The 27,499-nt window shown below is 39.7% G+C and overlaps 1 protein-coding gene across 13 annotated transcripts in view; it reads right to left on the reverse strand.

Annotated features, from left to right (window-relative positions):
* Positions 1-163: 163 nt before the first annotated feature.
* The window catches only part of LOC114144252 (nuclear factor 1 X-type-like), a 125,168-nt gene continuing 97,832 nt past the window's right edge, over positions 164-27,499 (reverse strand). For 6 of the 13 annotated variants that reach the window (XM_028016873.1, XM_028016862.1, XM_028016863.1 and 3 more), the window contains 7 exons: positions 27,059-27,186; positions 26,143-26,217; positions 19,390-19,518; positions 14,762-14,928; positions 12,491-12,638; positions 9,714-9,802; positions 164-4,872 (listed from right to left, as the gene is read on the reverse strand). In XM_028016873.1, the coding sequence (XP_027872674.1) occupies positions 4,858-4,872; positions 9,714-9,802; positions 12,491-12,638; positions 14,762-14,928; positions 19,390-19,518; positions 26,143-26,217; positions 27,059-27,186 (751 nt within the window). In that variant the 3' untranslated portion in view covers positions 164-4,857. The remainder of the gene's footprint in view (positions 4,873-9,713; positions 9,803-12,490; positions 12,639-14,761; positions 14,929-19,389; positions 19,519-26,142; positions 26,218-27,058; positions 27,187-27,499) is intronic. The other 7 variants (XM_028016866.1, XM_028016868.1, XM_028016870.1 and 4 more) reach the window with 5 other exon arrangements.

Raw genomic sequence — 27,499 nt, forward strand, 5'->3', positions numbered from 1 at the left:
ATAACCCCAACAATTGAAAGAGGGTGTACTATCTGTTTCTCGTGTCTGTGGTTCAATAGGAATAAATGGGGGAAAAATGCTTGAATCCCAGAGATTACCCTTTTATATTCAGTTCCACTCCATCTTGAGGCATCAGGAAGAAAGACATGACACAGCAGGGTGGTACAGTCAAGAACATCCTTTTTATTCAATCAGGTACTGCTCTTCTCAAACTGTGTTTTTCTTCTTATGGAAAAGAAACTGTAATTAACACATGCATTTCACCTAGAGCTCTGGGGGTGTTCTTACAAAGAAGTGGGGCTGCACTGAGGATACTAACAGGGGTGCAGAAGAGCTGGGGATCAAGGGATCAGGGGTTAGGGGGGCACTGGAGATGGGGGTGGAGGGCTGCCTATTTCACCAGTAACCATACACATTAAGAAGATCAGAAGACCAAAATAAACAACAAAACAAAGAGACGGAGCAGTCCGGCATGAGGTGGGCAGAGGTGAAACGGGGAGGGACTTCCTGAATCCTCTCAAAGCAGAGAGATCAGGTTCTTGGTGGCGTCCTTAGCGATCTGGTTGTTGCGTGGTAGGTGGCTAATACTGCTGAGGGTTTCACAGTGTGGAACCTGCCGTAAACAACGATACCTTTCTTTGAAAAGTTTGGTTAGAATTGATATGAGATTTTAACCAAGGAAATAAAACCACCCCTTTCAGCCTCATGTGGGACATTTCCGGTTATAAGGTGCTTGTAGCTTTAATTTTACAGGTCGAAGCTTCCTCATAGAAAGCCTAAATGACAGCATACCCTGATAGCAAATATGAAAAAGAATTCCTAATTAAAAGGGAACAAAAAGGGGGTACAGAACAAAGCCATAATATAAATAGCCAAAAAAAAAGATCAAACTCTTATCCTAGCCTGAGCAGCCCCTTACCAACCTCGCCATAGCAGTTCATTCAGCCCTGTCGACCCCATCAGTCTTCTTTGTAAGCCTCTCTCTTCTCTTGCACACACACCCTTAAACTCTGCCGTACCTCCTGAACCCACCTAAGGACACCCCCAACAGCCCATTAGTGTAATTTGTTCACTTACATTAGCTGCTGAATGGAGAAGCTGAAGAAGATGGGTATGGTAATACAATGTGAAGCATACAGACAAGAATAACATGTGAGCTAACTGCATTCTGCTCAGACAAAAAGTTCCTCTGCAAATATTTTTTTCTCGTTTTTTTTTTTTCTTCTATTTTTACCCTCGCCACAGCGGAGAGGGCGGGACAGAGCGCGCGCGAGAGAGACGGAGAGTGACGGACACAGTTACAGACTACTCCAGTGCCTAAGCGAAAACAGACAGTGGAGACAGAAGAAAAGAAAACAAAAGCAAGAGTTGAACAAGAACAAGTTTTTTTTTTTTTTGCCTATTTGAATTTTTTTTTCATCATTTATCAATAAAAAGTAAAGAACTAATTCACACCAGTTTTCTTTTGTACTTTACAAAGGCGCATATCTATATATATATTATAAACATATAGATACACAGCTTTGAAAATTAAGTAAGGATAAAGGGGAGAAACATTGAGAGGGGATTCATTTTACAGCCAGAGGAAGGAGCTTTCCCTGAGCGCTGATTGGGCAGCAACCTTTTGCTGCCTTGTGACACTCAGGGACAACCTGCAACCTAAAGCCATTTCCAAAAAACAAAACAAAAAAGGGGCATTTTGAATTACAAAATGGAGTCTGTGAACAAAAGGCACTTTCAAGGGACAACCTTTACAGCTGGGAAACTATACACTACGGCACAAGCACTATAAGAGTCATCATTTACAAAGGAGGGAGTGGAAAGGAAGGGGGAGAGGCTCACCTTGCTGACTGCTATATAAATGGCTCAGACCTCTTATTTCTGCCTGATTAGATGCTATTATGCCCCCTTTCTCATTATGTTTTCTGTACAGACGTTCAGTATCCACATCAGCACCAGAACTCCAATTCCAACTCTGGATTCACGAAAAGGTTGAAAAAAATGAGGATTATGGATGTGAAGCATCAGGAGGAAGAGAATAATTTCAGCTGTTTATGCCAATGTTTTGTGTGGAAAAAAAAGAAAAAGAATGAAACTGGGAGGGTTGTTTCGCTTTTGCTGGTGAGTTTCAGGCAGTGCATGGCTAAGTTTTCTGTTTAGGGTTTGCTTCTTTCGAAAGGTTGAACCAGAATGCCTTTTGTGTCACAACCTTAAGGAACAGGAACCTCTCCCCATACTAGATACAAAGAGAAGAATACAAAGAGAGAGGAATAATGCTGCTTCCTAAATGGTCTGTTATTTTTGTTCATTTATAATAGTTCTGAGAAGGAATCTGGATTTATAGTGTTAAAGCACCAGTTTTCATTTGATAGATTCTGTTTTGAAGCTGTGTAGATTATTATTTTTTCCTTCAGCCCTCCCACATTTTTATAAACAAATGATTACACATAAAACATTTTTAAAAAAGAGACAAAAGAAATAAAAACAAATACCCCCAACTTACAAAGACTAGGATTTTTCATGGCCCTCTAGTTTAGAGTCCTGGAGCTTACGGACTTGAAACAAATACATTTTTTTTTTTCTCTTTTCTCGTAGCTTTCTTAAAAATCTCTAACAGACAAACACAATGATCTACCCAATGCATTGCACGTGGCTCAATCGACACATTATTTTCAATAATAATACTTTCCATCAAAAACAAACACTTTTCTTCAAACCTACGGTCGATTCTTTTTTTTTAACATGATCATCTAGGTATTATAATGCAGATGGCGATGGTGTGTGTCGTTTTGATTCGAAACAGCAAGGCGATCTTACTGAAACGGATTGTGTGTGGGGGGGGTAAGAGTTCAGAAAATAACTAGACTGCCAACAAGCTTGAGGAGTAAAAGTGGAAAAGAAGCATTCATCATAAATATATATGTATATTATCTCTCTGTCTTTATAAGAAATTAAAAAAAATGGTTGCAGTCCTCTATGAACATCCGTCCTGGGCCAAAGATTTCCACATGCACCAACACCAACGTTCCCTGTAGCCTTAGCTTATATACGGGAATAGAACCTGAAGTCAAGTTAATTACTAATTGCATGGAGGGAATACAGAGGCACTTCCATATATTGTCGTAGACTTGCTGTACATAGAGCTAATGTTTCTATTGAGACCCAGTCCTCTCACAGCCCAGTTTACTATCCCTGCAAAACAGAACCAATAGCCCGGCAGTCCAGTTATTTTGTGAGGTCAGCTTTTGTGAGTTGGATTGTGTCATGATGAAAATAACAGCGATTCTAATGTGAACATTTACATAAAAATAGTTCAAATTAAAAAGACAACCTTTAAATGAATGAAAAACCATTAACAAAGGCGGTTTGGAGAACCAAGTTTAAAAGGCTTCCCTTTTATTCAGGTTGCCGGTGGTTTTAGTGTGCATTTTGTATATGTGTATGTATACGTGTGTGTGTGGGGGTGGGCAGGGGTGTGTATGTTTTCTGGATGTTCATGTGACTGGGATACAGCATGAAGCAATGCAAGGGATGCATGTGATGAGCTGTTGCCACTGTGCCGTCTATTTGTGAGAAGTTTGAGAAACTGCTGCTAAAGTCTGAATTTCCTACTTATTGAATAACTGCAAACTACAGAAACGCATGATGGCATGACATGCAAGAGAAGGTGCAAAACAATCCAGGTGATACAAACCCAAAACCAAATCTGAAAGAAATTGCAAGAAAAACAAAATTAAAGCTAATAAACTGAAGCTGATGCTGTGCGCGCACTGCTGTTGAGAGATAATAGGGTGATTGTATGCATGCTTGTGACTGAGAATGTGTCATGTTTAGGGGCCAAGACGTTAACACAGCTTCATCCCTATGGTGACAGTCAACCTCAGTCCTCTCCTCCAATCACTCATCTGACCACTGATGTGCAACATGATTCATCCCTTATTAAAAATGAATTAATAGTGCATAGGTGAGGGGACGAAAGAGCACATGTAGAGTTAGTGTTATGACTGTCTGTCGTGTGTTCACTTTCTTGCACTCGCCTCATGGCTTTCACTTCTCCTACTAGCAGGACGCCCTGATTCTTCGACAGGTAAACAAAGACCAGCCACTTAGTGCATATATGTCACACCATCAGATGGTGTCACCATGATTGGCCAATCGGAAATGAAAGGGGCTCAGGGCTGAGTGAGTGGAGCGGCAGAGTGTGCTGACACAGAGGTATGAGGCTGTGGTTAACTCTTGAGCTCCAGCTGTGATGGTGGTATGTGGGGCAGTGGGTGGAAAGTGGGACCGTGACGCTGGTGGAGAGATGTGCAGAATAAAATTCACGGATATGCACGTATGAAATGTGGGTAGTGATCTTTTCAACTTGCACATCTGACTCCGCCATTTGTCGTTACGCTCATTTTTGTTTGGATCTCCCAGCCAATGCATGGAGTTTCATTGTGGAGACAACAAAATGTAAAAGAAATATATAATATATGTATATAAAAGAAAGATAAACAAATGTTAAATTGGTCATTTGTCAGGTTTTTACATTGTGTTTCCTTTCTGCCATTTCAAAGTGTTTGTGAGACAGTTCCTCCTCTTCCCTGCATTCTGAGTCTGTCCGTTCAATCTCATTGGAGCCTCCTCCATGAAAAGGGAACAAACAGTCCTATTCGAATCGTGTTGGAGTGGGAGTCCTCTTGGGGCGATGTGGGGTTTTTCCATTTTCTGTAGTAGTACTTTCAATAGTGTTTGGCGAGAAAGACCTTTTTAGTGTCAGCAGTTTGTTCTTTATCAGAGGTGATGCGTTTTTGTTTTTCAGATTTCCAATTTTCATGACACACATTTAGCTGTTGCTTCAGAGAGGCCTTGTCAGAGGAACCAGGACTGTGAAGAAAAAAACAAAAAACAAACAGAAAACATGTTTTGCTTAAGATTTTACACTTTTAAGATTCTCGGGGCATTTGTATTTAAAATCAATTAACCCAAGTCAATCATTACAAGCAGCATGCAGAGAAAAGCATGGCAAGGTGTGAAAAGTTATTCATTTTGAACAGAGAACATTTCACATATATACATGAGCTTAATTACAACATAAATTAAAAGTAAAGTGAAAAATGTTAAATTAACAAAACCTCAGTGGAAATCATTGTTACAGCATTCATTTTTAACTAGATTATAAGCGAAGAAAGATAAGAAAAATCTAAAGAACAAAAATTTTGTTCAACAATAACACATTTTGTTTTTAGTTATTTCTAATGTATATATATATTTTTTACCACTTACTCCCCTTTCTGATTGTGTAAAATGTAATGTGAACGTATGCATAAACATTAATATTTTTGAAACATATACAGTCATACCAAGTAAAATTCAATATGCCTTGCAATGAAGCTCGTTTGTAAGATTAAAAGTATTTTTTGAAACTGATAACCTTTAAGTAGCTACTAAACATACTTTTCATTAAGTACGCCCTTCAGTATTAGATGGTTTTGTTTTGTTTAATTTTTTGTTGTCATCTGTAAGAGAAAAGTCAACATAATTAACAAAAATAAAGACTTGTAGTCTTTTTAATCTATAAAATATGTTCCACTAAATGTACTGAGATAAATAAACATTTTTATAATATTAAAATGTATTGAACATTATTGTATTTAAAATTGAATGTTGAATTTTATTTCTGGTGCTTTGCTTATATACCTTACCTTAAAAGCAAGTAAAAGTATTTTAGTATCAAACTCTTGGCAGAATTAATACACAGCAGGATTTTCAATCCAACTGGTTCCAGGACTAAACTGAACTGAACACTGGTTAACAGACACTGGCAATCAAAAATGCTATGCTTGTCATCTCGAAAACTCCTAAACTCCTGATTTAGTTTTTAATCTACCTAATTCCAGATAAAACATTACCAAAAGGTCAGATTGGCATTGAAATAACACAAGCTCTTCTACTCTGCTGTAAATGTTTGGCTGACATCAGTTATAAGTGGATTAAAACCCGACATGGCAGGTCTATTGACAAATAGCATGTTGTTTAAAACTACTTAAATTTATCTTAATAAGTAATTAGTTTTTCAGAGATTTACACATAAATAGTGTGATTTGTATAGTTAAGTCATCACTCTGAACTATGATTGTCTACAGAAATCACAATGTAACAAGAGAACGGTCAAGCACTTACTGGAGGACATTTTAAGAGATTGGTGTGTTATTTAAAAGAACCAGTTAAGAAGTCAGTACAACACAGGCTCAGTTTATCATGGGAACCGCTTTGGTGGAAAAACCCCAAGTAGGTGTTTTTGTGAAATAGATAAAGCATATTTAGAACCATATATCTGAATTATTCATCAACCACTAGATGGCGACCCTCTACTCCTTTTGCAACATTAGTCGAGCTCCGCTGTCCCATTTAATACAAAGTTGTTTTCAATTTTATACCTTCCTCTGACAGGTTATGTCACATGGCTTACTTTTTAAAATAAAACAGTTGTGCTTTCACAAAGTTTGCAGTACTTGTGTCGCTATTTAGTTTTCCACTTCGCCAGCGAAGGACTGTAGCGTCTCTATCATTTGCTACCAGTTTACATGTAAGGTGATCTTACTACTATGTGTGTGCACTGTGGGTCAGAGTACTCTCAGGCTACAAGGTAAAGCTTCTGTGAGCAGCTAGTCCAGAGATCGGGTTTCTCAGTCTGATAAGATGGCAGAGTAGAGGCTTTGGCACAGGCCGAGCGCTTCTGGCAGCTTGTGACATTCCACAGACTTCAGCTTAAAGAGAGCAGCTACTCACTGCACCTTCAACAGCAAACTCTCTGTTGTCTCCTCCACATACATAAGTAAACCTTAAGAAAATATCAATCCTCTCAAACTTCTTCATCCCCAACACATCTGTCTGATCATGGTGTCCTGTAGATAACACCTCCTTCCGCTGGCTCCACCAAGCTTTTTCCTTTCCTTTCTCTCTTACTTCAACTCACTCAATGTAATCCTTGGCAATGGAAAGAGACCCCCCTGCAACACCCTCCCCCCCCACTTCAAGTCCAAGTTCAACTGCCTATGACATCATGTCTGGTTGCTGCTGGCAACCAGACAGCCGGGACGTGACTGTGGAGTGCAGCGAGCTTCAACTAACTCCTTCTCATTTCAACTGTCCCGTTCTTTCTTGTTTTTCATCCAGGCTTCCATATCTTCCCTTCCCTTTTCCTGCATAGCTGACGCCTGGCCACCAGAGAGCTCCTCAGACCAGCTTTTGTCTGCTCATTACTCTGACAACAGTGGGAAGGCTCTCTCCTTCTGTCTTGGCTAGTTGGCTTGCAGACCTCAAGGCGGGCTGGCAGGGCCATCGTCTGAAGCTCGCCATATGCCAGAGAACAGCAGGACAGGCAGAGACCTCTGCTACTCACACAAGCTGAGGCTGGAGCTGACCTACAAGGCTCAGCTAACTGAGAGCTGATGCTATCAGTGCCTACGTTGTTACTGTGCATAGCAGAAATCTAAAAAAAATGGCTTAAGTGCAAATTTTTTAATGATTTTTTATTGATAAGAGAAAACTAGCATGCTAGGGAGAAGTAAGTTCTTTATTGTAGGGCATGTAGGGCAGGATTTTTGGCTCAGCGCTGAAGTGTATGTGCATACACGTTAAATCACGTTTGGACCGTGTTTGGATGTCCCCTAAGTGCCAAAGCTGCATCTGTGGAAGAGTGGTGCAGGTGGGGGGTTTGGGAAGCAGAAGGAGCTCATGGGGAACGTGGACAGATCATGCACCGTGGGGGGTGGGGGTGTGCCGACCAGAAACGCAGATCATTTCCATGTGTGTGTAGGGAGGACGGGAGAGCTGAGTTGGCTGCAGGCAGGTGCGGTTAGCCCCTAATGAGAAAAGTTGTGTTGGTGATGGAGGAGGCCCAAGACACTGCAGCCCAGTGGCAGAGCATAGCCAAAGCTGAAACCACAATGTAGTGCACTGCTGGCCTCACACGCTGCACTAACACACACTGTGGGACCTTGTAGAGATAAATCAACACTGCTGGAGCTAAAACGAACTGGCATTGCTTACTCTCACTGTGGGGAATCTACTGTGGTACAGGCACTGTAAACCAATACTGAAACTGAAGGCCTTGATACATGGGCAACACTCAATGTAGCAGAGAAAGTTTGGAGAGAAGGAAGAGTTTTTCAGCAGAAACAGAACGGAAAAAGATGGTAAAAAGCTAAAACGTTAACCCTCAAAGTGCCACAGTTTAGATTTCAGAAAACCTGTGGCAAATATCATGGCAAGGCAAGGCAAGGCAAGTTTATTTATATAGCACTTTAAAACAGTACCACTGACCAAAGTGCTGTACAATCACAAAATTAAACAAATAAAAACAAAATTAAAACACATCAAAACCAACAATGCAGTGACGTAAAACACTCTATATAATACATAAACATACCCAGATAAATACAGAAAAGCAGCATCTCAAACCGAATCAAAGGCCAACCGAAAAAGGTAAGTCTTAAGAGCAGATTTAAAAATTGCTAAAGAGGGGGCCTGTTTTACCAACATAGGTAAAGAATTCCAAAGTTTGGGAGCTGCAACAGCAAACGCCCTGTCTCCTCTCTGCCTCCTGGAAGTCCTCGGCACCTCCAGGTTCATTTGGCTCGCTGATCTAAGAGCTCGAGGAGGACAGTGTATATGTAGCAGCTCAGAGAGATAGGAGGGAGCAAGGCCATTTAAAGATTTAAATACAAATAAAAGAATCTTAAAATGCACTCTGAAATGTACTGGCAGCCAGTGCAGAGAATATAAAATCGGGGTAACATGTTCTCTCTTCCGCGATCCAGTTAAGAGCCGAGCAGCCGCATTCTGGACCAGCTGAAGACGGGACAAAGAAGACTGGCTGACACCCACATATAAGGAGTTACAGTAATCCAGTCGTGTTGTAATAAAAGCATGGATTAATATTTCAAAATAATCCACTGGTACCATATTCCTAATCTTAGCAAGCCGCCTCAAATGGAAAAAGCTCGTTTTCACAACGGCACTGATTTGTTTATCCAACTTAAAATTTGCGTCCATTACAAAGCCCAAATTTGTAACAAATGGCTTTACGTAATGTGATAGCGGACCCAAATCCACAGGAGTGGACTTGCAGGTAGTACCAGGGTCAAAAATAATAACTTCCGTCTTTCTTTCATTAAAATTCAAAAAATTCAGAGCCATCCAAGTTTTTATGTCATCAAGGCACTCCATTAAAATTGGTACTGTATTGACTCCCTTACGATTGAGGGGCACATAAATTTGTGTATCATCCGCATAGCAATGAAAAGCAATATTATGTTTCCTAAATATTGACCCAAGGGGAAGCAAATATAAAGAAAACAAAAGAGGTCCAAGTATCGAGCCCTGCGGTACTCCACACAATAAAGGAGCAGACGATGATCTAAAATCATCTATGTCAACACATGACATATGTCATCTATGTCATAACTAATTATCAACTTTAGCAGGCTGCTAAAACAGATCAACTGATTAACTATTGCCTTTATATCATGGCCTTCATTCTAAAGAGCATGCCTCTTTAATCAGAGCCTGCCACTTGAAAAGGTGCATCTATAAACGGCAAAGTGCAAAGTCGGGCTTATAGTGGGTGATGAGCGAAGAGGAAGAAAAAGACACAAACAAAGAGGGAGAAGGAGGCGGTGGATATGTGGATGTTTAGTAAATGAGGGAGGCTGGCAGGGTACCTGAGTCTGCTGGGGGATATTCAGAAAGTTGTCCCGTGTTCCGATGCCGACAAACCGGTTGGGAGCTGTGGAGCCTGGCGTGGAGTATGCTACAAACAGAGAGATACAAGTGTGTACATGCTTTTACACACACGCATACACACTCAGCCTGTAATAGAGTCTGATGCTCTCATCATTGTTTTCTTTAAGATTGAATATAGCGATAATTAACCTGCTAAGGGTGTGACTGTATATTTCTGTCAAATGAGTTTCTTGAAAAACTCATTAAGAGGGAAAAATGCTGATTCTTTATTGGATAGTAGTTATTTGTCCACATTGTTGGCAGGTTCCTTATAATATATATAAACCCACCATTTAATTGTTTTGAAGGAGGGGCAAACAGTCTGCAAACAGACACTTCTCAGCAGCCCCCTGGCCTCCATTAGAAGCCACTGGGTTTTCAGAAAACCAGTGAGAAAATAGTGTGGACGTCACATAGAGGAACACTACTCATTGCTATTTATAACTAATTCACAGTTAATAGAATACGGGCTGGATGGGGAGAGGATTGGGGGTGAGGGTACCACTCAGTTAAGCCACAGGACCAAATTTAGGGCAGTTGTGCTAACAGGACTCCAACATGGTGGCTGAGAGGAACCTTTGCTGTGCTTGATCTGAACGAGTAGAGGGGATGGGGATGCGTAGGGGTGACAGTGACAGGACTGGAAACTGATGCATGTGTGAGCGTTACCATATGCATCTGTATGCATGTTTACATGTGCTTTATGATTATTATTAAGATATACAGACAAAAAATTAAAGGGAAAGAAAAACTTTACAGTGATAACAGTCATCAGGATGAGGAAAAAAAAATGACGAAACATCTCCGTATTTATTTATATAGATGTTAATATAAATAAATAGGTCTGACAGGTTAATCTGAGACTGTAGGAAGAAGCTGAAATGTAAGGAAGAGAAGAAAAAGAAGGAAAAAGGAGCCCCGGTTGCTCTGTCCAGCGCCCCCTCCTGGTGTGCCTCTCCCATGACCCGACTCTCGCACCGCACCTGTTTGGGATGGAACCAACCAGAGCCTCACCGCTCTCAGATCACACTCCTCTTACGCACTCCCCCAGCATAGCACTAATTAAACAGGTTTGATTAGATTTTCCTCTTCATGTTTACAGACAATCCTTCTTCTTGCAATGATGTGACTTTCTTGTCTAGTTTGTTCCCAATTTTTAATTGTTATGAGATTTGTGTGAAAATGGCGAGGGGATTGCTTTTGTGAAGTGGGGCATGGAGTCTTTTTGGAGTCGACGCCAACTGCCCTAATTTTGTTCCCTTAAAAATGAAAAAGAGAAAAATAAAGGAAAAATGAAACAAAGAAAGGAAAATATGAGCAAATATATATATACACAAAAAAGAAAGGAAGAAAGCAAAAAAGAAATGAGACGAGGGTAGATTGTATTGCAGATGTCAGAGGGACATGCAAAGGCTGCTTTGATCAAAGGCTTGGAGCAAGAGAGGAAATAAGCTCTGTTCTCCTTTTGCAAACTACCAAACATATCTAAAAGAAAGGAGATAAACTACACTGCCTCTTGTGGAGCAAAGAGGAAATCTAACACCAGAGAGAAAAAGAGGGAGAGAAAAGGTGGAGGAAGGAAGCAGAACTGGTTTGCAAAGACATGAAGAGAGAAAAGACGACTGAATTTCAAAGCGTGGAGGAGTGAGCCCCTTTCAGACATGAACTGCTTTCATTAAACTGGACGGCATCTGTGCTCCCTATACAACCATTTCTGACATGCTCCTAATCAGGCTGTATAATTTAGCATTTTGGGTGCTAAAGACGGGGCAGACATGGAATGATTAAAAACATTATCCCTAGTGAGGTAAAAAAAAATACAGACTTTTACTAGCTCATAAAGCTAAATTTCATTTCTGTTAGAGGACTCAGTCTCTTAGAAACAAAAGGCAAGTTATTTTCATTTTGAATATTAACCTTTTTTAGCTGCTACTGTTTATTGCTGCTATAGTTTAGTTTCTGCAGTGCACATGACATTCTAATAGGCATGTCTGGCAAAACAACATGTATTTATTTGAATGAAAGTCCCAAATCTAGTAGGCCTTCAGTGTTACATCTACATATGAATAGATATATATGTACAGTTTGTGCACACAGTATCTATGTCCATCACTGTTTAGATGATCTATTATTAAAACCATGAGGTAAGAATAACATGAATGTGACCACCCCATGTATTCATACATTCAGGTCACATTCATGAATTATGCCTTTTAACAGCTTGATGAAGGCATTAATGCAACAAACTCATGTCTGAAAAGGGCTGCAGAGAAGCGTGACAGAGGATCTCTGGTTTGGCAAAGGCGTGGGTTTCTGGCCTGACAATATCACTGGTTGCTTGTACACTAAGGTAGTGTACATTTGATAAGAGGAAGGCAAGCAAATCTGTAAGTTTCCTGGGGGCTGCTGGGTGTTTGAGCAGACTGCAACCTAATGGAAAACTCAAACCGCTAAAACTAACCACTGCCAGGGTAGCCATAATAGAGGTTCCAGATATTTCATACATTTATTAAAGAATTACAAAAATAAATGGCACGAAGTGATACCACACACAATGCTAAACTTCTATGATGGCTGCACTTGTTTGGGTCCAACAAACTTCATGCTCTAGAAGGATGACTACAGAATAAATTTACTGCAAATTTTGGTTTGGACAGGCTAGTATTTTTGGGGAAGACTGGGCATCTTTTGTGGAGGGGAGTGGGGAGTGACTTACACGGCGATGCGGGTGAGCTGAGTCCACCGTCAGTGGGCGTGCTGATGGTTTTAGAGTCGGGCATAGGGAGGGGCACAGGGCGCGCCACCGGGGGTGGCGGGGGCAGCAGGAAGGAGCCCGGCATTTTGCTCTGGCCACCTCCATTTGGCTGCAGATGGACCATACAGATAGGATGAGGAGGGCACACCCCAAGAATATACAGTGGACAGGGAGCCTTACACACTCACACACACACAGTCCCTTGCGAAAAAGTTTCTTTCGATTGTTTTTTCACATTCTGTTGTATTTAAACCACAAATTTCAATGAATTTTGTTAAAATTTGATGTGGTAGAAGAACACAAAGCAGTACACAAGCCTGAAGGAAAATTCTACGTGGTTTTCCAAAATTTTCTTCAAATAAAAATCTTAAAAGTATGATGTTTATTTATTCCTTTTACTCTGATATCCTTAAATAAACCTAATCTAATATATAAACAGAGCCAATCTGTGTTATTTAATGTAGTAAATATAGCTGTTCTGTGAAGGCCCCAGAGGCCTAAACAATAGATTGGTTTGGATCAAAAGCATTTTAATAAGTTACAATGGCCAAGTCAAAGTACAAAAGTAAATCCAATTGAGATTTTTTTAATAAGATTTTAAAATGACTCATCACAAATACCAATTTGATTGAACTTGAGAGATTTAGCAAGTAGAATTGGCAAAAATAAATAAAACAATACTTTCAATGCTGGTAGAAACATACCTCAAAAAACTTGCAACTGTAAGTATAGTGAAAGGCTGTCCTAAAAGTATAAAAAAGTAGAAAATATTGACTTGGGGTGTTTCTATAAATGCACAACACACTTACTAGATTGCATTGAAAATTAAAAACCGTGTCTAATTTTTCTAATAGTTATGCTCTTCATTGTGTTGTTGGTCTATCACATAAATCCCATTTAAATGTTTAGAAGATTTGTGGTTTGAGACAAAATGTGAAAAAGTGCAAGAGCACAAAAAGGCACTGTAAAGATACCATTAAGTTGTTGAAAGTGATTGAAATACATATACAGGATTAAGTTTTATAAATTATCAAAGTGATGGACATAATCTCACACACGGGGAGAAAGACAGATGGTGTGATTAATTTAAGGATAGTGATGGATTGTTAGGAGAAGTTATAGTGAAATGTAGGAGTTGGAAATTATAAAAAAAAGGAAAATCAGCACTGTGTGCAAAGGATGTCTATCTGGATGGGTGTCTGTGCCTTCATTACATGTAAGTTACAGATAAAATGATACATAATTTTTAGTTTGAAAAGCAATGAGAATAAATGTTTAAAGATAAAAAAAACAAGGCTTGATAAGTCAATATGAAATTCAAAAGGTCAAGTTTACAGTAAAGGTTTACAGTACAACTCTGCTTGTGTCAGAGCATATAGAACTTTCCCTCAAGGGTCAAAAAGTTAACCGTCTTGACAAAAAAGCTGGGCATATTGGGCTAGCAGAGGTACCATAAACAGATTTGTGTATGCAACCCTAAAACAGCTCCCTATGAGCCTCCGGGAGCTTTGGCATTTAGTTTATACCTCGTTCCAAATAAACACTTACCCGAATGTTGTGTTTCAGTAGATCGGCACAGAGGGTAGCTCTCAAATATCTAATGCCAAATTGCTTTGTTCCATTTATATTACTTGATCCCCTACCAGGCATTAAGCAACAAAATCATCATACGTTGCCAAATAGATTGTGACAGGTGTGTATCTTGAGAGAACACTGTTTTAGTACAAAACAGTAAAATTGTAAAAAAAAAAAAAAAAAAAAGTCATATGATCAGAAATATTTGTTCCTGGAGTGCGCCTCTATACTTAAAGGTCACATTTGGGTTCAGTCCATGGATAATTATTTCTACAAACAGTACAAATCTTAATGCTGCTACAAATCCTCAGCTGGCTTGCCCCAAGTTTGAAGCCCTGCTGCTCTACAGCTGACCAAATGCCAGTTGCCAGTTCTGGCCAAAACCTCTATTTGCACATCTGATAAACAAGATCTCTTTCAGACCAACTGCAGAATATATAGAATGTACTGAATCTTAGAGTCAAAGGTGATTTGGATCTCTCTCCTATTTTTTTGTGGTACTACACTGCTCAAAATGTTCCTTTAATTCAGTAATTTGTGATTTAAATCAGTTTCCTTTGCGTGAGTTTTCATCACAAACTACGATGCTATATAGCACAGCATTCCACAGTCGGCCCTCCATCCTTTAAGGATTAGAGAAAAAAAAAAATCACTTACCTGTGCACTGGGCTGTCCTGTGCCATCCGTGCACACAAACTGCACAAAATCCTTAAGTGGGTCCTGGTGATGGTAGCGTATGGTAGGATGGGTGAAGTATGGGCTGGACTGCTGGATGATAGAGGAGGAAGGGAAGTGCAGGGCTGAAGCTGAGGCACGAGGGCTCCCTAAGAAAAAAAGACCATATAAAGCAAAACAGAGAAAAGAGGAGGAAGAGAAAAGTAAGGAGAGGATACCAAATCAGATTTTTTTCATTAGAAACAAAACAAAGATAAGATACTCAACAATTCAGCCATTTACATTAGCATCCAGTGTGTCAATATTTAGGACAGACATATGTCCTAAATAGAGAAGCACTGGTCTAAATTTTGGGAATGATTTCTTATTTTTGTACATCTTGAACCTAGCAATTTTAACAAATTTCCATTTCTTTTGAAGAACTAAAATAAGAAGAGCATTCAAAACATTTTTTCCAACCTTATTGGTGGTTAGTAATTGTTTCTCTTAGGAGCAATGATGAGGTCACGCCATGGGTTAAAGAGCAGTCAGTTTCTAACAGGGTTTTATTAGTCGTCTATAACAGGAAAATGATTATAGAGTTCACACTTTAAAATGTCTTTAGCATCTTATATAAGCACTTAGTGTCTTAAGCTTGACTCAATGTGTATTCCCTTGAGAAGGTAGACATTAGTTCTGAGGTTTCCCAAAAGCTGCAAACATTTCCAAATCCAGTATTTTCTATAACATATTTTTACAGCTCAAAATGATAAAGCAGATCAACTTCATACAGTGTCTTTGTCCTCCCATTTGAAGTCTTGCTCTCTCTCACTATATCACAGCCGAAATGAAATGCAGAAACATTGCAACATCTTGTTAAAAATATAGTAGCTTAAAATGGCTAACTCACTTCTTTTCACTCAAAGCTACATCAACACAAAAGAGAACCGTTAGTGGGACCTGGTAGTGTAAAGTGCATTCACTGATTGAAAAAAAAAGTCACCAGTCAGAGCTTATCAAGCTGTGGACAGATTCCAACCACCCGCCTATTTCTTGATGCATGTCTAGTTTTAACTGCATCAAGGTGACTGCTCAACTCAAGAGGTTTCTGTAGAACTCCGATAAAGCTAGCTTATCTTTACAATCCACAGTCTCTACGCTTCATGGAAGGACGCTAAATTATCTTCTACTCCATCTTCATTTCCCCTTCTCTCTCTTGCTCTCTCTGTTGCCCACACAAAGTAACCACAAGGGTTTACTGGAGCTTCAAACTCACTGGGCTTTTCCACTTTTGTTTTATTGCTTGTCAGTGATGTGCAATCCATCAGGAGCACATCCTTGTGTGGTTCTGCCCAGTAGGTTGAAGCTTGGGAGAGAATTTCTCCTCTGCTCCCAACCAACCACAAAACACCTCCCAGAGACATTAGTCAGCGAGTCAGCCAACCACAAACACACGCACACACAAAAACACACACACAGGTACAAATCAAACAAAAAACTAGATTGCACTCTTTCCGCTGTGATTCTATGGTTTTGATAAATGGCTCAGCTAACTGGAGACACAAGCAGCTAGGCTGGGGAAAACCTGGTGAACTTAATGTGAATTATTTCAAACAAGTGATTTAACCCTTTTTGTTTGTATTGTTATTTTTTCCAGCCCATTTTCTTGCCAGTGGCCTGGATTACATTCACAATTGTTCTGGTTTTCATGTGTTTAATTTATTTATTTTTGTATGCTTATTAGTGTATGTGAATGTAATTGCGGCCATGATGGCTGACTTTCTAAGCTGGTTTAATGAGGCATCAGTCGATTTGGCAACTCCCTATGCCAGTCTGAAGCCAAAATCCAGGTGTAAACTATCCAGTCCGAACCCCAGAACAGCCACTCTTACAAAACCTCCACAGGAATGACTAACAGCTTCAACACTTCCAGAGCATGCCGTGAAGCCTAGTTAAACCTTTTCACTTTCTACTCTGCCTACCCCCATCCCCCTTCATTCCTCCCTGCCATCATCCTCCAGTATGTTTGTGGAACCAAGGCCTTCGGGGGACATTCCATTTGGATTGCAGCCATTTTTACACAGAAAGTCATCCATAAAAGTGTAAATTCACACAAACATGCAAGTGTGTATCGATGCGTAGGTGCATAAATGCACTGAGGCACAATCTGTGAATACTGTGTCATTGCAGCCTATCCATTTCATAAAAAGCTCCTGGCAAGCAGTTCTCTTACAGTTTGAAGAGTGTGTGAGGTTAGCTGAGTAACAAAGGAAGAAGAGATATTCCCCCAACACTTTACACACATCTCAACTCAACATTCAACCTAGTGTTTTGGATTCTTAAGGGGACCTGAGACTGGACTGTACAGATAAACAGCATGTCTTAATTGTGCATATCCTGACAAGAATACATTTTCTAAATATACTGTAGGGAGCTCCACAAGCAAAATTCAATACGGTTTAACATGGTGGCCAATGAGTTTAAGTGACCTTTACATGGCAGCTCTAGCTTGGCTGTAGACCAACCTACCCCTCTGAGAGACAAATAGAATGAGGGGAGGGGGGCAGGCAATGAGAGAAGAGGACATATTTATTTCTTTGAAAAGTAAGACCATTCCACAGGGACTTTTTGGCAAACTGGAGATGCTACAGGGAATTCTGTTAGATATACTATGTTTGTTACCCTTTCAGGCCGGGAAGCGAGAAGAGGACAACTTACCCTAAATACTGAAGTAATATTTTGGTAACTCTAGAAAATGTCTTCCACTGTGCAATGAACCTGTTTTAGCTCACATACTGTGTAGCCTAACTACAGATTTACTAAGAAACTCGTTGGTGACTGATGTTAAGCTCTGAACGATGACTGATCAGTTTGAAATTTAAAAAATCTCAACTTGTTCTGATTAGTAAAACCAATAATTGTAAGTGCTACTGGTATCATTAACAAAATGTTTTGGCATGTGCATCATTACTGCAGAAGTAGACCTAACATTGCTTTCAGTGTATTAAAATTCTGTCAATAATTGATGAAGAAAGGAAACTGAGGCATGGTGGCTCTTCATTTAAGTTACAACAACAGAGAGACAACCGTCTCAGAGACAGTTTTTACCCGATAGCAATAACAAAACTAAATGCAATCAAAAACAACCATTAATCATCATAAATGATGTATGTGAGAATGTGGCTGTTCTTACTTTTGTTTTTTTTTTGCCAGTTGTTTGTTGATTCTTGCGTTGTGTGTGAATTGTGAGACAGTTATTTTTTGTTTTTGGGCATGTGCACCGACTGATGGCACCCTTTGAATTTCGTTGTCCTTGTGACAATGACAATAAAGATGTATCTTATCTTATCTTATCTTATGGACTTTGGCATGTGCTGGTTATACTACTTTTCAAGTTTCTCGAGATTACACATAGAAATGTTTACATTTATTGATGTAAACATTTATTGATGCCAATTTTTAGTCTGGGTCTCCTACACAAGTTTCAAAATTATACACTGCTTAATTCAATAGTTCAAACACCTAATATAACTTCATCTGAATTAATACACACAGTGGAAGCTTAGCACAAACACAGAAGACAACATCCACATTCTTTCTTATCTCTCAACCAAGTTTCACTGAGAAAAATGAGCCGCACCCCTGGTTTGGCTGGTTTGTAACACCAGCCTAGATATTTGAGAGGAATATTTATTATGGCAATGCTTAGAAACTTAGGCTATCAATACCACCTAGAATTGTCAGGTCTCATTTAAAAAGATAAAGGTCATGTAGTCCACAACCCTGAAATGCTGTAAAAATAGTTAAAGAAAATCCTTGAAGTAAAGAAATTCCATCTTCTCCAGATTTTATATTGCTGAAAATGACTTAAAATGTCTAATCCCAAAAAGCTACCATGTCTGCTGCATTAGGAAAAGGTTGAAAAATGTAAAACCTATATTAGAATTGGGTATGTATATGTAAAAAAGCAGAAAATAGGAATTGATTGGGTTTAATGTACACTATGTAAAAGCTAGACCTTGTTATTCAGCTTTGTTGTCTCACATTTGTAACAAAGAAAGTTCCTGTTTCCACCAGACAGCTCCATATGGTGAAGTGTTTACATCCATTCAAAGTCATTCCTTCAGAGCAAAAAGCTTTGTCGGTTTAAATGCATAATCCGACCTTGACAGACATTAAAACCAATCCATGGAGCAGTAAGATGAGAAGCAAATCATTCACAAAGGCATGGGTGCAGAACTAGTACCATGCAATGATAATAAAAAAAACACAAGCACAAAGATGGTGGTAATAATGGATGGATGGAGAAAGCCTGAAAGAGAGAGAGAGAGAAAGAGGAATTTATGCCAACCATTATGATTGCAGTAACACTGAATATGTGAAACTCCACAGGCCTGTTGCTTCTCTACAGTTTGCAATTGAGGAACTGGAAAGTTTTCCTCATTTGTTAATTCACCAACCATAAGCTCAGGATTAAAATTTTCAGACGCGATTGAGGACATCATTTTGTTTGAGTTGCAGAATGTAAATGTGGTAATCTAGAATCAAGTTTAAAACTCCCTTTCCTTCTCTCTCTTTTTCAGATTTTAAGGGGGGTGTTGGGGTTGTTGGTTTCATGGCAGGGCTCTCACCTGGTCTCACTCCTGCCAGCACAGGCAGCGGGTGGTGTGTGAACGCCATGCGGGGGGACCTCGTCTGGGAAGTCAGGGCGTTGAAATCAAACTTCCCCGGCTTCTTAAGTGAACCAGGCGAGGACAGTCCTGACGGAAAAAAAAATGGGATCAAAAATGAAATTGGGGGTAAAAGGGAGAAAAAAAAGAGAGGTTGTTTTAATCAAGAAAATGTTGCTCTTTTTGTTAGCTACACTTAAAAAAAATTAGCTGAATTTCATGGAGGGGGGCTTGAACAAGTATGATTTTTGAATGATTTTCCTCCGGTCAGTATAATCAAGGGTATAGTAAGGGTGTTTTCAAGTGAAGCTCTGTGAAGTTATCAATAATAGTGTTCTTACCTGAACTAAAAAGTTATTATATCACTGTGAGTTTGTAGAAAATTGAAGAAGTGAAAAAAAAAAGAAATCCTTGGAGAAAAAGAAAGCTAACGGCAAGCCGGATGGGTGATCCTGTTTTAGCTAATTTTAACAGTTTAGAACAATTTTATTACCCACTATATTTGTAAATAATAAACAACTACATATTCACAAGACAAGAATAGGTGTGTAGCTATTTGTTTTTAAGCTAAGTGATTTTTGTGCTGTCCACATGGCTGCGCAAGTGACAGCATGTCACCAAATCCAATGATTCACTGTATTGTCGACAGACTTGGTACGACCTGCTTGAAGCTGAGCTGGCACATTAATACAGCTAGCAGCTTCCGCCAACATATTAGAATATTAATGTGGATGTTACTCAGCTGAGAAAGCAGTAACAAACTTGTTGCAATGATCTCTTGCAATAAAACATGTTTAATACTTGTTAGCATCGTTTCTCAATTCCAGTCCTCAGGGACCCCTGCCCTGCATGTTTTAGGTGTTTCCCTTCTTCCCTTCTTCCACACCTGAATTGAATCTGTGGGTGATTAACAGGCTTCTGCAGTTCTTGATGACTGCAGAAGAGGTCATGCAATCATTTGGATCAGCTGTTCTGAAATAGAGGCACATCTAAAACATGCAGAGCAAGGGGGGCTGAGGATTGGAATTGAGAAGCACTGGCATTGTGTAACAGCAAAGATGAATGATTTTCAGTTTGAGTCATTTTGAGTAGCTAAATTGAGCTAAAACAAGAGTTGCCGTCTGGCTAACAGTTACCTTTCCGCCGGCTCTGTTGTTTTCACAATTTTTTTAAAAAACTAACTGTAGGATAGCACCTTTTTAAATACAGATAAGGAAACTCTTACTGATAATAACATCACAGAACCTCACTATAAAGAGCCCAACCTATTCATTTATGCCAATCAAGACTACAAGTTACCAGACAATGTAAAAAATAAAATAAAATACCCAATTCCTGAGAGCTAATATTGGAGCTATTGTACAAATAAGAGAGAACGAGGGATACCCTATAGTTTTATAAAAGGGACAAGGAAATATTTTAATAATAACCCCAAAATATATCTTTACAGGAAAAAAAATCATGATTCTATCAAAACTGAATCTGGTCTTTATTTCAATGCAAAGAAACATCTGTATCTTATATAATCTTAACTCTCCCACAGTATGCTTTTCAGATCTAATGTTTCTCTCTCTCTTCCAGGTGCCAATATTAGGGTTTCTCTGTCTATGAGCGCAGTTACAATGCAGCCACATTGAACTAGCAGTGGTCTGGCTTCAGCCGCGCACACAGACTGGCTGCACTATGAGACAGCTTCATTCAGAAATAGCGCGCACTGTACAGTATGGACACAGCAGCTGGTGAGTGTGAAAGACAAGCAGACGGACAGAGAGAGGAGACAGAGGGAGAGAGGCGAGAAGAATGTGAGAGACATGAAAATATGTGAAGGAGCAAAAGAGCAAAGCAGAACCTGTGAAAAATGCAGCAGTGTCTTTTTTTTCTTCTATGCATTGCTCTGACAACATGTATGAAATTGGAATGTCATAAGATGTTAAATATGGTTATTATCTCTTGCGCGCACGCACTCACACACACTGAAAAGACTGCTATGTTTGACTGATGCAACAAAAGACATATTTCTTCCCCTGTAAGTTTTGTTCTAATCTTCCAAATAAGTGTGATACAGATTTCTTCTTAAACTTTTTTGGACTTTTGTTTTGTAGTCTATTTCTGTGGCCTCTCCGCGTCATACAAGGCATTAAATATGATTTCTCCTCAGTTCTCCAGCTGGAGACGTGTGAAAGTCTATTGGAGTGTGGAGGCGTGTAAAACCTTCCCTCCCTGTGTGAAAGAGTTAAGTCTCAAGCAGGTGGGAGTGAATTCGTGTGAACCATTTATGTCTTTAGCAGATATTTATTCCCCCCACATTCCTCCTCACCCCACATTAGCACAAGTCTGGGGGCGTATTGTACTGTCAAAAAGATTCCAAGCATGAAAACAACCCCAATCCCACTTCTGACACCAGCAGTTAGCAATGATTGCTATGACACTGTCACACTTGAGGGAGAAAGGTGGAAATAAGAGCAGTCTGCAGAGACTGAGAGATGGAAAGACACCGGAGAACGTAGCTAGGAAAAACCCACACAGAAACTGGGGAAAGAAAAACTTAAGGAATAAACTGTAATGGTTTCGCTTCAGTATAGATGTGAATTCAACAAATAGGGCACCTTTCAAACATATTCATATTGCCTTAGCTTTATGTTAACAGAAAGTACTGCATAATTTATGTGGAAGGAAAATATTATATGTTCTTCAACGTTGTTAACAAAAATATACATCAATAGATCTGTGTGCAGCATTGCCACAACATGATACTGCTGACACCACGTTCCATAGCAGTCTGTTTAGGGTAATGTAAAGTGTCAAGTTTTCCTCCACACAAATCCTTCTAGCAAGTAAATCATAAATTTCACTTTTGGTTTACCTTTCCAGTCCACCTTCTTCAGTCTATGTGAACGGCCATGCCTTGGTAGCATTGCCGATGTGGCATACTCTTTCCATGTACAGAATGGTTTTTAAGAGTTGTGTTAAAATTGTGTTAAGTGCAGATCTTGGTTTTAAAATCTAACCCTGTTTCAAACTCCTCTACAGCTTTCTCCCTGACCTGTTTAATGTGAGTCTTGGACTTCAAGATGCTATTAGTTCACTCAAATTGTCTTTAGAAACCTCTGAGACCTTAACAGAACATCTGAATTGAATGTAAAAATTAAATTACAGAAAAGCACACTCCTGCATTCAAATTCAAATTCAAAAATACTTTATTGATACCGCAGGGATCTGAAAGCAGCTGATTGACCGGACGACAGTACCTCAGGAGGTAGGGATTCTTTTTCTGGTTGCTGGTTTGAAACCTCGCTACGTCTGTCTCAGTCATGTGGCACCTACTGTATGGCAGCCTAGCTTCTGAGAGTCAGGCCCAGGATAGCTGTGGCTACGTTGTAGCTTACCACCATCAAAGACTGAGTGTGAATGACTGAATATAGTGTAAAGTGCTATGCAAAATCCGGCCAAATGCAAGCTATTTGATTGCTTTGGACTTTAATTAGCCTCATCATAGTATAGGGGCCTTACTAGAAAGACACACCACATTTCTATGATTTGTATTTTGAAGTTAACTGCATCACTTTCCTTCCATTTCTCAATAATGTTGGCTCATCAGATAAAATCCCCCCCAAAATGCAGTGACGTTTGTGGTTGTTAAGTGACAAAATATGGGTGTGAATAATTTCACAAATCAGTGTATTTAGGAAAAAGGGAACAAAGGGAACCGAAAACGGAAAGTGTTTGACATTTGCGTAGGGGAACTTCTGATAGTATCAGTGATTGTTGTAGACAATATTTCTTCACAGACGGTGCAGTGGTCTGATATGGAATTATGTTTGTGTGCCAAATTTGCACTGTTTCCTCTTCTGGCACTCCTTAATGTTTCACTGGCAACTAATCAAGCGTTCCCATGATGACCCTTCTGTCTCTTTGCACTAACAGGCCTACCACCAGATGCGCCTCTGAAGAACACACAGCCACAGACACACACGTGGTTTTAAAAGACAGGGCATAATTATTACTACAGGAAAGTTGGGGAATTCTCTCTCCAGTGATTTAAAGCACATATGTGCATTACTGGAAGTCCAGCTGTGCTTCCGCGACAATGCAACATTTTCCTTAAAAGAAGGCCATCACTGTCATGAGCCTCCGGTGTCTCAGGAAAATTTCAAATAATTTGGAATTAATCTAAAATCATGGTTGCTTCGATAGTCTCCTGTAACCTCCCCCCACCCCTCTTCGCCCCTGTAGAGCAGCTGTCTCTAGCATCCTCATGGATCCCAAGGCTACAAACACACGGAAACACCATCTGGGACTGTGCTTCAGCTGTGTCTCCTTGTGTGTGCATGTGCGTGAGAGGGGGGGTGGGCGTGTGTGTGTGTGTGCTGGACTGGGCTGTATATGTGCAGAAATCTATTTCTGAATCAACTGTTGTGCGACTTATTTGTACTAATGCATCTTGAGGAAAAGTGTGTGTGGATGTGCGGACGCAAGGGGTTTTCAAAGAAATCAGGGTGAGTGATTGGCGGCACGCAGAGACATTACAGTGCACCTGTGGGGTCCTTTAATTTGTTTGTTTGTGCTAGAGTGTGCCAGTGAGCTTGTTTGTTTATATACCTCCCACCTGTACAGGAATCCCCATGTGAAAATTGTCAATAACAGGTGGGATTGTTTAGAAAAATCAGATGCACACCACACTTTTAATCGCACATACGCTCTGTATTTTTTTGCTCTTCCTTAACAATAATCCATTGTTTTGTTTCTAGGTTTAACTTGGTAATTCCCGAAGCTTTGGGCTTAACACATTTTCACTTGAATTTTGCATATTAATTACCGTCTTCGGATTATAAAGACATTTCATTTGATTTAAAAATTAAAATCATCAGGAGGAACACGGCTTTTAATTGTGCTGGTATCTTTTCAAAGAAACCAGGTGATGTAAAGAGAGAGAAAATGATGAAAGGTGAGGCTGTGCAGGAACCTCGGTTGTGGGTCCGATGAACAGTCTCTTAATTACATTTACAGCTAAGTGGAACAGAAGCTGAGGAGCAGCCGCCGAGGCTCTAGTGAGAGTAGACAGTGGCAAAACCTATCCAAGACTCTTGGCTCCTCTGCTTCACACTCTAATTAACCCTTCTTCCTCATCAGCTTTCACCAGTTAAAAACACCAAAGTCATCTTCTCTGCCAGCTATCCCTGCTATTCCCTCTTGCACTTCCCACTTTCCCCATTTGCTTGCCTAATTTTTGGGTTCTCTCTCCAACCTCTCCTCCTCTGACATGTTTTCTCTCTCAGCGGGGCCCTTCCCACTGTACACCTTTTTCAATTAGACGGAAGGGAGGCAGGGAAGAGGAGCCAAAGTAGGAGCTAGGGAGCTGGAGGATGGATTTTACACCTCAGATCCTCAGGAACATCTTAAGAAATGGATTTGAGGCGATGAAGGGGAGAGCAGCACAGAGGGATAGAGGCGGAGCAGCCACCTGAACACCTGCAGGGGCGGGGAGCATGTGTTGCAATGTGGTAGCGTGTCGGGGGATGGGGTAGGGAGTGCTGCGAGTTGCAGTGTGTTGGGAGGACTTTACATATGTGCAGACCATCACTGCATGTGTGTGTGTAGGGGTGTGCATGGGTGTGTGAGCGCAGGGTCTGTATGGAAATGACTAAGCCTCTGCAAGTGTGCACATGTGAGAGACAAAACAAGTACAAGTAAATATTTTACTGTCGGTGAATGTCTCATGTCAGTATGAGCAAGATGACCTCAAAAAGTTTCATAAGAAGAACTGACAGTTATGAGAGATAAAGCCACTGCTTGAAGGCTCATGAATCACACCAATGAAGCTTGTCAATGGTGCATTGTTCAGAATACTGCTCTTGTGCGTTAAGGGCCTCCGCCCTGAACTTCTTCATACTTGTCACATTACGTACACAAACTTCAATGTAAGTTTTTGGTATTGTATGTGTTAGCCCAGTACATGTGTACACACAAAGGAGTGTACAATCGGAAGGTGGAAGAAAAACTATGAATGATGTTCAAAATTTAAAAATCTGAAAAACATGTCTTTGATTTTTCACTGGACTTTGACTGGTCCATTGTAACTCATAACTGTGGTTTAGTCTAAAATCATTCAATTGTTGCAGTAGCTATGCATTTAAGCTCGCTGTGATGCTGAAGACAGGCATTATTGCCACCATGTTTAACCATGCTCATGGTAATGTGCAGTGTTAATTCTCTCACAAATATTGTTTTGCATGTAGGCCAAAAACTCCAGCTGTGCTCTTGTCTGACCAGAGCAAATTCTTCCACTTGATTGGTGTGTCCACACGTGGCAAACTGCAAACAAGACCTCTTCAAGCTATATTTCAACAATGGCACTGTTCTTGCCTTGATTTTGAAGTTATGTATCCTTTTTCTACTCACATAACATCAAAATACAAAACAATAAAGATGCTTGTAATGTGAATAATGATTAAAATGTTTGAGGTAAATTAATTCAGTAATAATCAGAAATGAAAACATTGAATGTCTATTTGGCTACTATCACTGTCCTTAATGTATTTAAGTAAACACAAACAGACATACAATATGTTTATCTGAAATGCAAATATTGCCTATTGTATGTATTGTAAATATATAGAAACACGTACACACATACACATTTACAAAGGAATGACTGTGCTTCATAAAGTCTGATAGACAGTAAATAGATATGAGTGTAATCAATGTTGTTCTAACCATGGTAAGGAAACTGCACGCCATCGTTTTCATGTTTTATCTTCCTCTCCTGCACACTCGCCAAATGGTGCTGCACTGAAAGTGAAGAAGGGTATTGTTAACAATGAGATAGGAGAAGAGTGAGAGAGACAGAAGACAAGAGAAAGAGAGAGAAGAAAGTAGGGAAGGGGAGAGAGAGAATTTATGTATGATCATGGTAGTGAATGATTGATCATATGCACATTAAGATCAACTTTATGCATGATTATGGCTTTGAGGTGAAAAAATGTGCATTCTCCTGGAAGAGAACTATACATGGAGTTGTAGGTTATTAGAGTTATTGCCTGTAGAATGGGTGAGGCATTTTTACAGGAGTGGGTACAGGGTAGTGGGTCTACAACTTATAGATGTGCTGATTTTCAAAATCATTGCAGATTAAAATAGTAGCCTATTCCATAAGACCAGAACCTCTGTGTGATTTTTTTTTTATAAATCTATAAATCAAACTTCCTATTTCAAAGGCTTTCTATTTAAAAATATTTCTGATCCAGTATAGGGTACTACATAATGTAATAGCTGTTGGAGCTTAAAAACGTTACCAATCAGAATCTAGAATTAGTTAGCGTAGTACTGCAGTCCTATCTTGGTTATAGATCAATACTAGTGTTCATCAATTATGACAAATTATTGACTAATTACATAAGAGTGTTTATTTTTCTATGAATTGAATGGTTATTTGGGTGAGTGACTGGGAGGTTTTCGAGGGTGCTCAGGAGGACTATGTGAATCACCAGCGTGAAGCAGGCTGATTTATTTAGGACGTGTGGGCTATCATTCTTGGGCTTTTGTGGTTTGGTGGCGGTCAGACAAGAGAGTGCAAAAGTTTCTTCATGCTCAGGTAGTGGGTGACAGGAGCAGGGTGGGATGGAGTGAATACCTGCATCCATGTCATTAGGCCACGCACTGGACTGGGAAGAGCTGGCAGCAGGTGAACGGCCAGGATAAAAAACATCATCCGTTGGACTCTCCAACTCACTGTCATCTAAGGACTTCCTCTTGGTGGAGCTGAAGAAAATGGGAAAACATTTTCAGGGAGAAAGAAAGATGGAAAACAAAAAAAAGAAGAGAAAAAGTGTTTTTTCTCTAAAGCTGTCATACAGGTCTAAACATACATAAAATACTTAGCAACATTATGAGTTGTGAAGCGGTCACATAGACAAATTTCAATTTCAGTTTGTTTGAGGAGCCAATATTTTTAAAGCAGATCAGACAAAACAGAAAAGAAACACAGCAGCAAATGTGTAGGAAAAGGGTAGAAAAAAAGAGGAGAGTGCCTTTTTACGTCTCAAAATTTTTGATCTTTTAGGTTTTTATAACT

This window comes from Xiphophorus couchianus, chromosome 5, assembly GCF_001444195.1.
Source record: "Xiphophorus couchianus chromosome 5, X_couchianus-1.0, whole genome shotgun sequence".
Taxonomy (NCBI): domain Eukaryota; kingdom Metazoa; phylum Chordata; class Actinopteri; order Cyprinodontiformes; family Poeciliidae; genus Xiphophorus; species Xiphophorus couchianus.